The sequence below is a fragment of the Miscanthus floridulus genome, chromosome 10 (genome assembly GCF_019320115.1).
Source record: "Miscanthus floridulus cultivar M001 chromosome 10, ASM1932011v1, whole genome shotgun sequence".
NCBI lineage: Eukaryota > Viridiplantae > Streptophyta > Magnoliopsida > Poales > Poaceae > Miscanthus > Miscanthus floridulus.
This window is the reverse complement of record NC_089589.1, coordinates 113,249,566-113,265,878: the sequence shown is the minus strand read 5'-3', so window position 1 is coordinate 113,265,878 and position 16,313 is coordinate 113,249,566. Positions and strand designations below refer to the sequence as shown.

At 45.7% G+C, this 16,313-nt stretch overlaps 1 protein-coding gene across 1 annotated transcript; it reads left to right on the top strand.

The window, feature by feature from the left end:
• The first annotated feature begins 11,714 nt into the window (after positions 1-11,714).
• LOC136489324 (probable WRKY transcription factor 70) lies at positions 11,715-13,254 on the top strand. The gene is made up of 3 exons (XM_066486003.1): positions 11,715-12,046; positions 12,413-12,520; positions 12,747-13,254. Exons 1-3 carry the CDS (start codon positions 11,715-11,717, stop codon positions 13,252-13,254), a joined length of 948 nt encoding a protein of 315 aa, XP_066342100.1.
• The last annotated feature ends 3,059 nt before the right edge of the window (positions 13,255-16,313 follow it).

Below are 16,313 nucleotides of genomic sequence, written 5' to 3'. Positions count from 1 at the left end.
GGCCGTTCGCAACTAGGGTCATCTGATCGAGGCACTTAGGCAAAACAAGTACCTACAGGACAAGTGTGAGAGGACATGGCAGGCTTGGCAAAAGTCTGATAAGAAGCACCACAGGGAGATGAAGTGTATGTGGGATCAGCTACCCAAGGAGATTTGAAGCAAGACAAAGCCTAGGATAGAGGAGTTTGAGTTAGCCCTGACTCGCCTCAACCTAGACGCCTGCCCTTCCCTACCTAGAGCCAAGCCTACTGAGGAGCTCGCCGAGGCCTTGAAGTATGTGTCCTAACTTCACAAGTATGACGAGGAGATCGAGATCGAGAATAGTCATATCCCAGCTGCGGTGTATGAGCTAGAGTAGATGACCCTGTGTGGTCATGTGACATGTCAGTGGCTTCCATGAGTTGTACCCCATGATGTACCCCTTATGAGATGTAATCTGAGGCACTATGCATAGAATGATTCTCGCGAGTCTCCAAGTGTAGCTACTGGAGATGATGCTATATAATAAAACCCATGTAATGAATGTTTTGGATCTTATTGCATTTTATAGACCTTATTGCTTCTTTGTAATGAGTGTTGGATAGAATAAATGTTTCTTCAAATCGTCAAAATCATGTAATCATACTAAATTATAAGCACTTATGGCACAAACACTAAAATTTCTATAATCCGTGTTGCAGATGTCGAACCGCCGATCTAATCGCCTAATGAACCGTGGACGTGCGCCCACCCCCAAACCAGTCGAACCAAATGGGGGGTGTGGTGGCAACAACCATGGCCATGGCCGTGGCCGTGGATGTGGAGGGATACCCTTCAACCTGGAGAATACCCCGCCGCCTGAGGAGAACCTTCCGCCACCACCACCACCGAACCTGGCAGAAGTGATGGCACAACAGACTCAACTTCTTGTAGCTCTTGTTAATGGAGCAAACCATCGTCAGGAAGGTCAGCAGAATGAATTCCAAAGGAAGCTGGAAGGGTTTCTAAAGCTAGGACCACCTACCTATGATGGCACCGACCCTGACCCACTTGTAGCCGATGACTGGCTCAAGGAGATGGAGAAGAAGCTTGACCTCACTACTTTCACCGACGATGAGTGTGTTGGAGCTACCACACACCAGCTCACAGGTGCAGCATGCGCCTGTTGGGATAGTTTCAGTGATTCCCATGAGGACCCTGCTAACATCTCATGGGATGAGTTTGCCGAAGCATTCACTGAGTATCACATTCCCAAGGGTATCATGGAGGTCAAAGCTGAGGAGTTCTGCAACATCAAGATGGGAAAGGATAGGGTGACTGAGTACACTACTCATTTCACTAACCTTCTACGCTATGCACCTTCCTATGTTGTGAACTCTGAGAAGGAGAAGCTATACTATTACCACAAGGGACTTAACCCGCACATCAAGCTGAAGTTTGGCGGTATTGAGAGTAACACATTGTGTGCACTGGTGGATCGCTGCATCCAGATCGAGAAAGATCATGCTAAAGCTAGAGAGGAGTACAGGGAGAGGAAGCATAAGCCTGAGGAGTCCTTCTATGGCCATGATCGCAAGAGGTTCTATAGAGATACACCATCTAGGGAATGCTCTCGCCACAACAGGGATGACAACCCTGGATCAAGTAGGGGTAGTGGAGGCTACACCACCAAATACTCCTGCCCTGCTCAGGATCATTACACTTGAGACCATTATGCTCAGGACCGCAACACTCAGGACCATTTCAACCATTCCCGCTCTGTGAATGAATGCCGAGCACAGAACCGCTCCACACCAAGCACTAGAAACTGGAAGGCACCCACACCAACCCCTACAGGCGGTGCGCCTTTCACCTGCTTCGCTTGTGGCCAACCAAGTCACAAAGGCACTGAGTGCCCTCAGAACTCCATTGCTCAGAAGTCTCAGTTCAAGGGATCTGCTACTCGTGGACGTCTCAACCATCTGGACACCGAGGAAGCACAAGCTACCCCTGATGTTGTGTACAGTATGTTTTTAGTTAATGCCAATACTACATCAGTTCTATTTGACTCTGGAGCAACTTGTTCATACATATCATCCAAGTTTGCATGAGAGCATGACCTGCCTGTAACCCCACGTGAAAAGCCTATCATCACCAGTTCACCTTTAGGAGACCTAAAGTGCACACACATCTGTAAGGGAGTAAGTCTTACCATTGAAGGTCTTATCTTTAAAGCCGACTTAACCCTGTTACCTTCTACAAACCTAGATGTCATCTTAGGTATGGATTGGCTAACCATTCACTGAGGTATCATATCATGTTCACCTAGATATGTCCAAGCGACCCACCCATCAGGCCAAGTTATTAGATGTGAACCCTAGTCTGGAAAATCTACTTCTATCTTGTGTGCCCTTAAAGCGAGTTCAAAATCGCAAAAAGAGGAGAAGACAGTTCATGATGTGCCTGTGGTCAGAGACTATCCCGATGTATTCCCTGAAGAATTACCGGGTATGCCACCAGACCATGATGTAGAGTTCATCATTCATCTTTTGCCTGGGAACAGGACCTATTGCCAAGAGACCCTATCGCATGTCAGTTGATGAACTGGCCGAGCTCAAGAAATAGCTTGATGAGCTCATTTCGAAGGGGTATATCAGACCCAGTGCTTCACCCTAGGGATCCTCTATTCTGTTTGTTAAGAAAAAGGATGGCTCAATGAGAATGTGCATTGATTATCGGAACTTGAACGCATTCACCATCAAGAACAAGTACCCCCTGCCAAGGATTGATGATTTGCTTGATCAGCTTCGAGGTGCCAAGTATTTCTCCAAGATTGATCTTAGATCTGGCTATCATCAGATGAAGATTCGAGAGAGTGACATCCTGAAGACAGCTTTTGTGACTAGGTATGGGCAGTTTGAGTTCACCGTGGTGTCCTTCGGACTCACGAATGCTCCCACCTACTTCATGAACATGATGAATAAGGTTTTTATGGATGATTTGGATAAGTTTGTGGTAGTATTCATTGATGACATTCTTGTTTATTCACCCACCACCGAAGAACATGAACATCATCTGAGAACTGTGCTTGAGAAATTAGCACAACATCAGCTCTATGCAAAGTTCAGCAAATGTGAATTTTGGCTACAAGAAGTTACCTTCCTAGGCCATGTACTATCAGCTGAAGGTGTTATAGTTGACCCAGCCAAGATTGAAGCTATGAAAGAGTGGGATCAACCCCGTAATGTGACAGAAATCAGAAGTTTCTTGGGATTGGCCGGATATTATCGCCGATTCATCGAAAACTTCTCCAAGATAGCCCGTCCAATGACCAACCTTCTGAAGAAGACTAAGGAGTTTGAATGGACACCCGAGTGCGAACAAAGCTTCCAGAAATTGAAACAGAAGCTTACCACAACTCTTGTGCTAGCATTGCCTGATATCAGCAAAGATTTTGTGGTCTATTGTGATGCATCCCGTCAAGGACTTGGTTGTGTACTGATGCAAGATGGAAGAGTGATAGCATATGCGTCTTGACAGTTGAAAGAACATGAGAACCGTTACCCTACTCATGATCTTGAGTTAGCAGTAGTTGTGCATGCCTTAAAGATCTAGAGACACTACTTGATAGGCAACAAGTGTGATATCTACACTGATCACAAGAGCTTGAAGTACTTTTTCACTCAAGAAGATTTGAATATGAGGCAACGCCGATGGTTAGAGTTGATCAAGGACTACGACCTGCAAATTCACTATCATCCGGGAAAAGCTAATGTAGTCGCAGATGCTCTCAGTCGCAAGAGTTACTGTCACACTTTGATCACTAAATCCGTACCACCTGAGCTCCAGGAAGAGATTGATGATTTCCAACTGGAGATACTACCGCATGGCTTGTTGAATGAGCTCTGCATACAGTATGATCTCACAGGTCGCATCCGTCAAGCTCAGAAAATTTGTGGAGAGATCGAATATCTCCGTGGTCTGATGAAACTAGGCTACAAGACCAACCACCAAGAAGATGAACAAGGAACCATCTGGTTCAAGGACAGAATCTATGTTCCATCTGACCCAGCACTATGAGAGGAAATTCTGTCAAAAGCCCATGATTCTAAGTACTGTATTCACCCTAGAAATTCAAAGATGTATCAAGACTTGAAGAAACACTTTTGGTGGAAAGGCATGAAGATAGACATTGCGGGACATGTGGCACGATGTGACACCTATAATAGAGTCAAGGCTGAATATCAAAGGCCTACAGGATTGCTAAAGCCTCTTGACGTTCCCAAGTGGAAGTGGGAGAGCATATCCATGGATTTCATAGTTGGATTGCCCCATTCACAAAAAGGCAATGATTCCATCTGGGTGATTGTTGATCGTTTGACCAAGATTGCTCACTTTATATAGTTAAGACCAAGACCAATGCTGAAAAATTAGCAGATCTATATGTTGAGCATATTCTCAGACTGCATGGAGCTCCCTCTAGTATTGTATCTGATCGTGGTCCTCAATTTGTGTCCCGATTCTGGGAAGCTCTGCACAAGTCCATTGGAACCAAACTTGATTTCAGTACCGCTTATCATCCATAGATAGATGGATAGATAGAACGAGTAAATCAGATCTTAGAAGACATGCTTTGCGCTAGTGTACTGAATTATGGCTCTGATTGGGAGAAATGCCTACCCTATGCAGAGTTCTCTTACAACAACAGCTACCAAGCCAGCATCAAGATGTCGCCGTTTGAAGCTCTGTATGGTAGACCTTGTAAGACACCTTTGATGTGGTCCCAACTGGGAGAAAGATCGTTCTTTGACTCCGCTAAAATTCAAGATGCCGAAGGAGTTGCTCAAGTGAAGGAGAATTTGAGGATTGCTCAAAGTCGATACAAGAGCTATGCTGATAAAAGAAGAAGAGAACTTGAGTTCAATGTGGGAGACTTCATCTATCTCAAGGTATCCCCGCTACGTGGAACTGTCAGATTCCATGTGAAAGAAAAGCTAGCGCCTAGATTTGTTGGGCCATACAAGATCCACAAAAGGATTGGAAAGCTCACCTACAAACTTGAGCTACCTGAGGAATTGGTGGGTGTACATCCTGTATTCCATGTCTCTCAGCTATGTAAGTGTTTGAGAATGCCCAATGAAGTAGTTCCAACTGATACACTTGACATTCAAGACACACTCGAGTATAAAGAACATCCTATCAGAATTCTAGGAACAGATACCAAAGAGACCCGAAGCAAAACTATTCCTATGTGCAAGATCCAATGGAGCAATCACACTGAGAGGGAAGCAACATGGGAGAAAGAGTCTGACCTCCAGGCTACATTATCCTTATCTGTTCGAAGAGTACGTTACGCTTTAATCTCGAGGATGAGATTCTGTTAAGGGGGTAGGACTAGTAACAACCCAAAAATCCATACACCCAAAAATACCAACTACAAAAATTTTCTTAAAACTCCCATCTGTTGATGAGTGTCATGTATAGAAACCCAACCTAAGAGATGCATTAGGTCTAACCCCAACCCAAGTCAACACATAAGCATGGCATAACTCTTGGCATAAACATGTGATTAAGTTCCCTAAATAAATGAACATTGCATGCATATTAATACCACTTGTGAGTTGGATTCTTCTTTTGCCTTATGTTATGCTAATTAAAAATCACCAAACAACTATTAAGCTTGCTAATTAATCCTTTGATGAGCAAATACCTTAAGCAAACAAACAAAGAACAAAAGAAAAGGAAAGAGAGAGATGAAGATAGAGGGCCTCGCAGCCAGCAGCTCGGCCCAAGCTAGTCGGCCCAGCATCACCGCCCGCACGCGCACAGCCGCTGACAAGCCGAGCCCGCTTGTCAGCCATCACGCGTAGCACGCAGCCACATCGCGCCAAGTGCCTGACAACCCGACCCCGCTTGTCAGCATAGTAGCATCTTCTTCCCCTCACCCATGCATTCTCCCTACGCGACCGGAGGCTGACCAGCGTGGCAGGCGCAGGCCCAGGGTCACGCAAATCGCATGACCTTGTTCCCCTTGCGCCGCGCCTATGCTACCGCACACAGGCCGTCGGATGCGCTGCACGTATCACCACCGCCCGATCGCCGTCCGCCATTGGAGCCCTTGGAGCTCGGCTATAAAAGCCAATGTCCGTGAGCCCTAACCCTCAGCCCGTTTGCCGCCACCACTAGTGGCACAACACCACACAGCGTCAAGCCGAGAGAGAGGGAGGAGGGAGAAGCAAGGAGGAGAAGGAAGCCGCTGCGGGGAGGACCTCGCCGGAACCAGGAGCGCCGCCCCGATCAGCTATAGCGACGTAGCTGCTCGGCATGACACTGCATCGCCTCATCATGGCCTCGCCTCACCACTACACCGCCATCCTATCGCCACGAACCCTACGGTGAGCCATCTTGCTGAGACCACCTCCCTAGCCAAATGGAACGTGCACCACCATGATCGAAACCTTGCTGAAGCTTCGAGCTCCAGCCTAGCCCAATTGGTTAGCTAGAGAGACCACCATGGCCACGCTTGCCGAGACCCAGGACGCGTCGTGCGCGCTGCCATCAGCCAAAAGGAGGACCCCAGCCATGACGTTGTACATCGGAGTAGGAGCACACATGCACGGACACGCTCACCCTGGCCGAGAGCACAACCATGGCGAGACCACCGCGTCTTCTATGTCGCAGAAAAGGCAATGTTGACACCCGACTGGTTCTGCCCTGATGAGAGACACATTGTGCTCACCTTAGCCGAGGAAGAAGCCCACTGGAGCCCTGCTTTGCCGCACCGCACCTCGTCTGAGCGCCACCGCCTCTGTTTTGCCCCCACCACTGTGGTCGGAGCCACTGGGAGTACCAGGAGCTGCTCCAAACATGCCCACCATGGTCGTAGAAGCACTGTGGAGCTCACACACTCTTCCAACTGGGCTCTCGCTACCACTACAGTCTTGTCCATGCACGTCGACGAACTCGCACCGCCGTTCACCGTGGCCAGAACCCTAGGAGGCCCCAGCTGCCACTTTGACCCCACCACTGCGCTTGCCGAGGTTTGGGGAAGCTATTGCCTACCCTAATCGGACGCTAGTACCGCCCGAGAGGCTCGCCGGTGACCTCACCTCCGGTGGGAGCCCTGTCGGGGAAGAGATGGGGATTTTCCCCCACGTCGACCACATCCCGAGTAGCTCCACCGAGCACCGACCACGATCTCGCCGACCATGATCTCGTCGACCACGATCTCGCTGACCACGACCTCGCCGACCACGACCACACCGACCACATCCCGAGCAGCTCCGCCGAGCAGCTCTGACCGCGACCACGTCGTGCACGCGAACCCAACCCTGGAAAGGAGTCAGCGGACCAAGTTCTTCATAGACCGGCTCTGCGGTCTAGGGACCAATGCATGCGGGTTCACCATGAACCATGCCTCACCTGCGCCCTTGGACCACGGCCCGTTAGTGGCCCAGTAAGACGATGTAGCCGCACCAGTGCACGCCACGTGGTGGGCCAAGCCCAACCCAAATCTAGGCCCAACCAGCCCAGTCGAGGCCCGGCCTGTATTGATCATTGACCGGTCAACGTTGACCGATTGATCGGACCCACATGTCAGTGACCTAAGAGCCCCTGGTGCCACCTGTTAGTAGCTGATGACGTCGATGACGTCAAGCTGATGTCAGCGGGACCCCACCTGTTAGCTCAGAATCGAGATGATGACAGTCATGCTAATGTCATACTGATGTCAGCATGCCACGTGGACCAGTCACAGTGTGACACGTGTCAGCCCAGATTAATTTAGCCTTTTCCCATTTTCAGAAATGATTAAACATCGGAAATTCATAACTAATTCATACGAAACTCAGAAAAATACAAGACCAGAACCAAAATTCATCTAAAATCGAGCTCTACGCAATGAACCCATGTTTGAGTGCATTTGGTTCTTTTGAATTTTCATTGCTCTTTGTGCTATTCTATAGACGTCGCTAACGCGACGATAATACGATCGTTTGCAGACTCAGAGGAGAACCAGACGGACGAGGACCGAGAGTACCATGAGGAGTATGGAGATGACTTCACTGAAGGTGTCACATCCCACCCAATCTCGTAGCACCTATTACGCATGGCTAATATAGAACTGCTATTGCTTTACTTACTGATATAATCATACAAAGATAGGATTTGCATGGTAGTATGCTTACTCAATGGCCCTTACCTTGACGCAACCTTACCCCTGCATACCCTGCTATTAGACTAGACACACGCTTACTGCTATATATCATTGCTTACACTTCTACTACGCTTATACTACATTAATGCGTGGTGGAAACTGGTGTTATCTGGACTATGGGGAGAGTGCTGCGTGTGTGACTTGGGTGTGTAGAGGGTGAGGGTTGTGTCGACCAAGTTGGAGTATACGACGAGCCTAGGGCAAGTCTTGCCATGGGGTGCTACCTGGACACCCCTAGAAATGGATACCTGTGGTGGGTAAATGGTATATGAGGTGGTCCTGGGTGTGAACCTATGATGGGAGGAGCCCGGGATGGAGGTGCTGTGGTGGCACGATAAATAGAAACCCTGATGGAGACATTCTGGCTTGGTCATCCCTAAGGACTTACTAGTACTCAGATTCACCGGGAAGCCTTACGTACCACTCGCCCAATATGGTGTGGGACGGCCGAACTACTTGGTAGGATATTGCCACTACTGCTAAGTTGATAGCAGACAGTGTAAGGAGGTACGGGGCGTGGAGGAATCCCCCACACCCTTCCGAGACTTCATGGAGACCTTGTGGACCCAGCTCATGACTCACAGTTTCAGCCACCCCAGACTAGACTTGGGGTGAACCAGGGCTGAATGGTAGAGTGACATTATCCTAGGCTAGCAAGCGGCCGGAATCAGCCCAGTTGACGACGGTCAGCGAAGAAGGCAGATCTTGTGGTTATGTAAAACCTCTGCAGAGTGTATGGTTGATCGATCGATACATGTGCCGACTTGTCGGCTATGGACCTTTCCTGGGTTTCGCTTAAACTAGATAGTGAGATGAGTCTCTCTCTTCTTCCCCCGTGAGAGAGTGTCGGTTGTAGCCATGGGCTACGGGCCATGAGGTAGTGCCGAGAGGGAGTTGGCCTGTCGACTGAGAGATGGTATGGTGATGGTGTGGATGGTGGTATATCGATCACAGGACCGAAACCTGGCTCTGGATGGAAATGGGGTGGAATGGGTGTGGAAATGGTGTTAAAACTTGACCAACTATTATTATATACTTGATATGCTATTGCCTAGGAAACCCCAGCCTTATAGATTCCTTTTGATTATATCCAACTTGCATCCAATTTCTACAAAGCAATGCTCATAGGGTGGGAGTGGCCAGTACAAATCGTACTGATAAATTTTGGCACACAGGTTCTGCTGAGGAGTATAGCTCCGAGGAGTTTGACGGTTGAGGGGTTCGTGCCTACGCTCGAGTTTGGCGATCTTATCTTCAAGCTGTTCTGAATGAATGCTACTTTTGATTCCGCCAATGCGGCGATGTAATAAATTATGTAATTCCACACTATTTGTACTCTGATATTATCGTTGTATGGATGTGGTATGCGACTGGAATTTGGGTAATATGATCTACAACGGTCTTATTACACTTCGACTCTGTGGATTTCCCTTCGCGGAAATCGGGTCGCTTCACTTGAGCACTGAATCGCTTCACCTCCCTGGCCGCACGTCACTCTGATGTATGAGGCGAACATGGATAACGACCTTGTTCCAAGAAGAAGTGGGCAACTCGCGGCGAAAAGAAAATACAAAGCACCAAAGCCCAAGCTTCAAGCTAGAATGGTACTAATGAAGAAGTTGGGCCTCTCGGCAGAGATTGTAGTGCTTGTTGAGGTGTCGTTCAAGAAGTTGTAGACGTCTTTTTTGGAATATTTGGAGATGCTCTTAGCTACTAGCGGAGCCAAATAGGGCTTTAATCACAGTTGGTGCCGTAATCGAAGTGGGCTTTAGAAGTAGGAGGCGATGTGGGCTGTTTTCCCATGGAGGTCGCGCTGGCATAGGTTGTCCATGCATGATGCATTGGACGATTTTGGGTCTCGTCGCTCTCTTGTGGTTCCACGGAAATGGCCAATATCTTTGTGTGGAATGTGCATGGGCTCATTGCGCGTGCACATCGAAATGTCACCCATGAGTGAGCGCGCGCTCCTATCAGAGAGCTCGTTAGTTCAAAATCGTTCTTTCATAAATCACATTGTAGCTCTCTTTCTATGGGTACACGTTTAGGTGACTTGACTGGTTGCTACTTGTTACCTATTCGATAAACGCTCACACATGTTGTTGTAACACTCCTTATAAACGTGCTAATGCACGCTCTCGAAAAAGTAATAATGACAGATATGGGTAACTTAAATCCAAATCAGGGCCAGGGCTTACCCTATTGTATTTTTCATAATGTATATCAAATGACTGTTGTTGGTGATGTTAATTACTAGTAGCTACAGCCGCCTATAAGGCCAGATGTTTCTCGATTTTTTAAAAATCTTTACAATTTATCCTTTTTTTTATGCATGCGTGTCTCATATGAATTAACGTGAAGGCTCTGTTAGTCTGTAGGATACCTTCAATTGGTATTTTAATAAAACGAACTAAATCCACATTCATTATATTCCCACATGTCTATTCCCGGTCCCAAAACTTGTTCCAAACTCCATAGCCAAGTTCGTGACCGTGACCTGCAGCCCTATTCAGTAGTGTCTGGTCCTCAAATTAAAATTGCTAACCTTGTGAAGTAGGTGAAACAAGAAAATGATTAGAGTGTTTTTTTTTGTGAAAGTTCATTTCAGTTTTCGTCCCTCAGCCTATTCGTTTGGCTAGGCTTGTTCGTTGCTGGATCATGAAGAAGTACTGCTGGCTGGTTTGGTGTGAGAGAAAAATACTGTTCCGGCTGGAAATTTACGATCGTTTACGATGGAATAATCCCAGCCGAACAGGCTGACCCTATTCCTAGCGCAATGTGTTGAGGGAGGAATGGTTGACCACTTTTCTTTTCACCAAATGCTAAGACTCGTAAGTCATAACGTGACACAACTGAAGAACCAGCTATATAATAGTACAAGTAAATAAAGTCAGAAGCAGCAAGTTGTTCTTGTTAACGGATCACACATTCGTCGACGATGTCCGCACGTGTTTTTAATCGCTTGAACTAATTAAGGATTTCAGCCTGAGATAAACAGAATTATTTCAAGCTGTTAGACTACTCATCCAGCTGCTTTTGAATTTTTATTAGACTTAGCTGGATGGGCCTAGCAGCCAATGTATGACCCTGAATGTGCTTCCTACGCTGGATCACCGGCCACTTTTGCCTGGACGTAACTATACTATATGTTTGTTTCCGCGTTTTGATGAACGATTCATAAAATTGCCTGGTAGGTAGGAGCTCCGGTCAGCCTTCAACCGTCCATATGTTACATGTCAGCAGATCCAACCAAAACCTTTAGTTATATGATCACTATTCAGTATTCACTACTGAAACCTACGAACGTAGCAACAACAGAAATCCTCATAGCTTCCAAGCATCTTCATGGTCCCATTTTAATTTCCCCACCATTAGCTATATATAGTATTAGCGCACTCACCTGCATCATTTTGTTCCAGGAGTCCATATAAATAGCCATATCAGCGGATGCATTAGAGACAACAGCAGCTTCTCTTCTCTCTCAAGTCTAGCATCCAGCTTCTGAAGATATTCCGCAGCTTGCTTGGCGAAGTAACCACACCACATGGATTGTGTGCCGGATCACGAGTTTGCCATGAGAGAAGTTGCACAGGCATACGAGCTCATCAAGAGCCAGCAGCCTCTCCTGCAGTTCTGCGACGAGCAGCCATCTTCGGCTGCGACCAATAATCTGGTGCAGAGGCTCCTCAACGAGGCGCTGCAAGCGTTGCGCCTTGCCTTGTCAGTCATGGACCCACAGCTTCCGGCTGCTGTAACAGGTCATCATTCAAGCTCAACCACAACCAACAGGTCTCATCTCTTACGGCAGAAGAGCTCTGCAGGAGCAGGCGATTCAGAAGGAGTGATGAGCACCATGACAAGGGGTAAAAGGAGAAGGTACGTCGTGTACACGTGTGGAGCTGGTATCACTTGATAATATAATCATTGGTTTAAATCAGAGTTGTCTCCATGTTAATTATATACAATTCTTCCGTTATCCTCCTTTCCTACATTTAACCTTAACTATTATATCTATCTAGTACACCCTCCGTTGTAAATTATAAGTCATTCTAGCTTTTCTAGATACATAATTTTTATTATGTATATGGACATAATGTATCTAGGCATGTAACAAAAGCAATTTATCTAGAAAAAAGCCAGAAATACTTACAATTTTAAATGGAGAGAGTATAATATATATGCTCTTCATCAATTCTCGTGCTGGTGTATTGGAAATAATGACAACTCTTGATTGGAATTCAGGTCAAATGATGCCAGTTCACGTATTCTCTTGACTTCCATGCCTCATGAAGATGGATATCACTGGAGAAAATATGGCGAGAAACAGATCAATGGAACCCATTTCACAAGGTACACCTTTTCCTTAGAAACAAAAGTGTTGTCTGCTCCAGCAGGTCTTTTTTTTTAAAAAAAAAAGAAATGCCAGCACCTTTTCAACTTTCAGTTCCTATATATGCTGCTCTTTTGTTCCCATTATTGTATAGTTTGCCTCATTTTTGTGATCACCTTGACACTATAATAAAAATAATTAATGTTATGACAAGTACTGAAGTCTTTGCAATGCATTATTATACAGGAACTACTTCAGGTGCAGCTACAAATATGACAGAGGTTGCCAGGCCACAAAGCAAATACAACAGCACAATAACATCGATCCGCCAATGTTTCAGGTGACCTACAACAGTGAGCACACCTGCAACCACACCACAACTTCCAACAAATACAAGAACGACAACGATCTTCCACATCTAAGCTACAGCAACGCCGAGGGAGTAGTGACCATTCCAACTAGCCATGCCATGAAAGAGCAAGAACAGGGACCACTGTCATCTCTTGTCGAAGTTTCTACCCTTTGTTTGGATTCGATGCCTACTGAAGACCCATTTTGTTTCAGTAGCCACAACACTCTAAATCCTTATCAAGCTGATGACCTAGTGATGGAAATGTCCAACATACCATGTGTGCGTAGTGATGGATATTTAGACATTGGGTCAATGGCGCTGCCTGTGGAAACATTGGAAGATACCCCTTTCAACGATCTTGAGCTTGACGAACTATTTGACAGCAGCTGGACTGACAATTAGGAGATACAAAATGGGCATTTTTAGAGGAGCTGAGGCATGTGTCCGTAGAGATAAAATCCATGAGATAATGGTTGCATGTATCTATATCTATATCTATATCTATATCTATATCTATATCTATATCTATATCTATATCTATATCTATATCTATACCTAGCTAATACTCTCTCCATAGGAATGCTAAGCTGCATATGGCATGGTCGGTCATCCCTGCATTTCGTGCCCCCTCCGGCCTGCTTTTTCTAGCCCAATGTCTCCATCACTTGGTATATATAGGTTGGTACAAATGGCCAAAATTGTAAATTATATGACTTATTTATACTATAAAGGATTGAATCTATACTATAAAGGAGTAAAAGAATTGAAAAACCATTGTCACCTAAAAAATTTCCTACCCACCTTAGATTGACAGGTGGACCCACGAGGGAAGGATGTTAGGAACGTATGAAACAAGCGTGTTTCACGTTGTAGACAACTCCTTGTCGACGTTTTTGTCACCCACGAAAATTTTACCCACCCACGTGTACCTGCACCCGCCCTCACGCACCTTTCTGCAGTTTCTTTCCCCTCCCGATGCCTCCGCAAAGCCACGCCGCCAACCGCTGCCTCCCCACATGTCGATCCCCTCCCCGTCCGCTCGCTCCCCCTCTCCTCCCCAATCCAAATCCGATCCCTGTCCGCTCGCACCTACCCCCACCCCCAATGCGCCACCGTCTTCCCCACCGCGCAAGCCCGATGTGCCGCCGCCCACTTCGCGCGAACGCGGGCGGACGAAGGATGTTGAGGCGTGTGGTGACGTGCCGGTGGATGTCCCGTAGGAGACGCAACTTGCGCTCATGGCATGCCGCCAGCGACAATCCTCGCCTTCATCTCGATCACCGCCGCCACTGCGCCAACACAGAGCCCCGCCGCCATCTCGATCCCCGCTGAGGCCAGGCAGGAGTCAACCGAAGTCGGCAAGACGCACGGGGCCCTCCCCCCAATCCGGCTTCCGAGCCCCGCCGTCATCTTGCGTTTGCTGGTTGACATGCGGCTCATTTGTGCAGTAACCTTCACCCAGCCTATTTTTGGTTTGCTTTTGTACCAAGACATTTATGATTTGGAGATTACTGGAATCGAAGCATCGCACTGACTCTGGTGGTTGATTGGGTGTTAGATGGGAGGCAAATTAAACAACATAAGTGACAGAACATGAATCTAAGAGACTAAGATACATATACATTTATAGAAAAAAAATTGGATATATCTTTCAGATGCTCTGTAAACTGTTATATATAGCTGCACATGAAACTGGAACAAAATAGATGGTGTATTGCTCCAAATTAACTGAAAAAGAAGCTCCTCAAACTATTCTTCTAAGTTCTTCATACAATTCATACTGGCTTACTGTACTTGGAGATAAGATGTACAATAATGTTTTTAACAAGAACAAAAGAATTTGACTCCCATATCCAAGAGTTAAGATATGTCCTCTGAAACTTTCTTGTGTCTGCATACTTGGAACTCATGACCCATCAAAGTCATGCTAAGTCTCAAACCATCTCAATACATTTTCAGTCCAGTGGGTTAGTTTCATCTCACTTTGCAAAGTTAGAAAAACATGGTTTCAGTTTTCAAATATGATTGTTACCAATTTGTTCTCACTTGTGACTAATAAAATCACAGGAAGTTACTCTCAGTTTCAGTGTTACATCATATTAAACATTTTCTATGAAAACATGGGATGCTATGTCTAAAATCTAATATTTTGATCAGTAATCTTTATTTAATCATTTTGTATTTGGACAATCTTGACATAGCTCCCACAGCTGGAAAAAATGGGTAATATTTGTTTTATTTGTCATAGAATTGTATGGATCCTGATGTATATATTTAACCTTGACAGTCAACAAGAAAACATGAAGCAGAGAGGAGCGCCTCACTGAGGTTTGTTCAGGTTCCAATTTATAAAACGATTGTTGTTCTTCATCCTTTGTCGTTGTCTTATGGTCATTGACAAAAAGTTTCTGGAAGTGACTCTGTAGTTGCATTGCTAATGCTTTCCTTTTGTGTCTCTATCAACTTTTCCAGGCCAGAAAGAAACTTGAAGAGGCTTTCCAGCATGGGAAGCATGCTATTGATGATTTAGTAAATGTTGCAAAGGTATTAACTGCAGTTATCTTTCTTCTGCTGTCTCTTTTTTTGCTGCTGTTATTCAGGCTTCTAAAATTTTTAATTTGATTTATGGCTAATTTTTTAGTTACTACAGGCTTTGTGTTATGTGCCTGTTGTTTTTCTACATATTCCAATATAAGGGGCAGAGGGCTTCATGCGTTGGGTCCACTTTATTAGACCGATCCAAGTAGAGGCCACTTTCTTCTGCAGAGGAAGGACAAAGAAAGGACATGGAAAGACAGGTAGCAGGATGAACAATAGTTCTTGTGAAAGAAAGTTACCCTTTTAGTTGTGGATTGGATTTTGGTATGAATGTAAATATGGTGTTGGTGCTTAGCAACCAACTCTTGTTGTAAATACACAATTTATTTCTACCTGAATTCTTGTCATCTATTACATGAATTGAGCAGCCAACACTTGCGGCAAATACACATTTTTATTACTATCTGAATTCTTATTTTATCTATTATATGAATTCTCTCAAATGTGCATTATTATTTCTTCAAATTTTTACTGTAATTCCTCCTTTATGAATGAACTTTTCTATGAACACGTGCATGCCGCATGTGCCTATCCACTATTTTTATTAAACTTGCTATAGAATTCATGCAGTTTTTAGAAAGAAAAGAGTACCACACTGGACCATTTCTCTCTAAGCAAACATTATGCATCGTTCTGCTGTCTGTCACTGCTAGCTTGCAAAAGAAGAAACTGGTGGCAGCCTTAAAAGGAGAAGAAAACAATAAACGCGCTATGATTGACAGCGGGCAGGAGCATGTGCTGTGGTTTGCAATTGGTTGTTCCTGACACGACGAATAAGCTCAATTCAAAAAACATGGCACCAGTGGCTGGCTTCTGTTGGATCTGTTTCTCCTACACTAGATACGGGCTCGGATGACTGGACG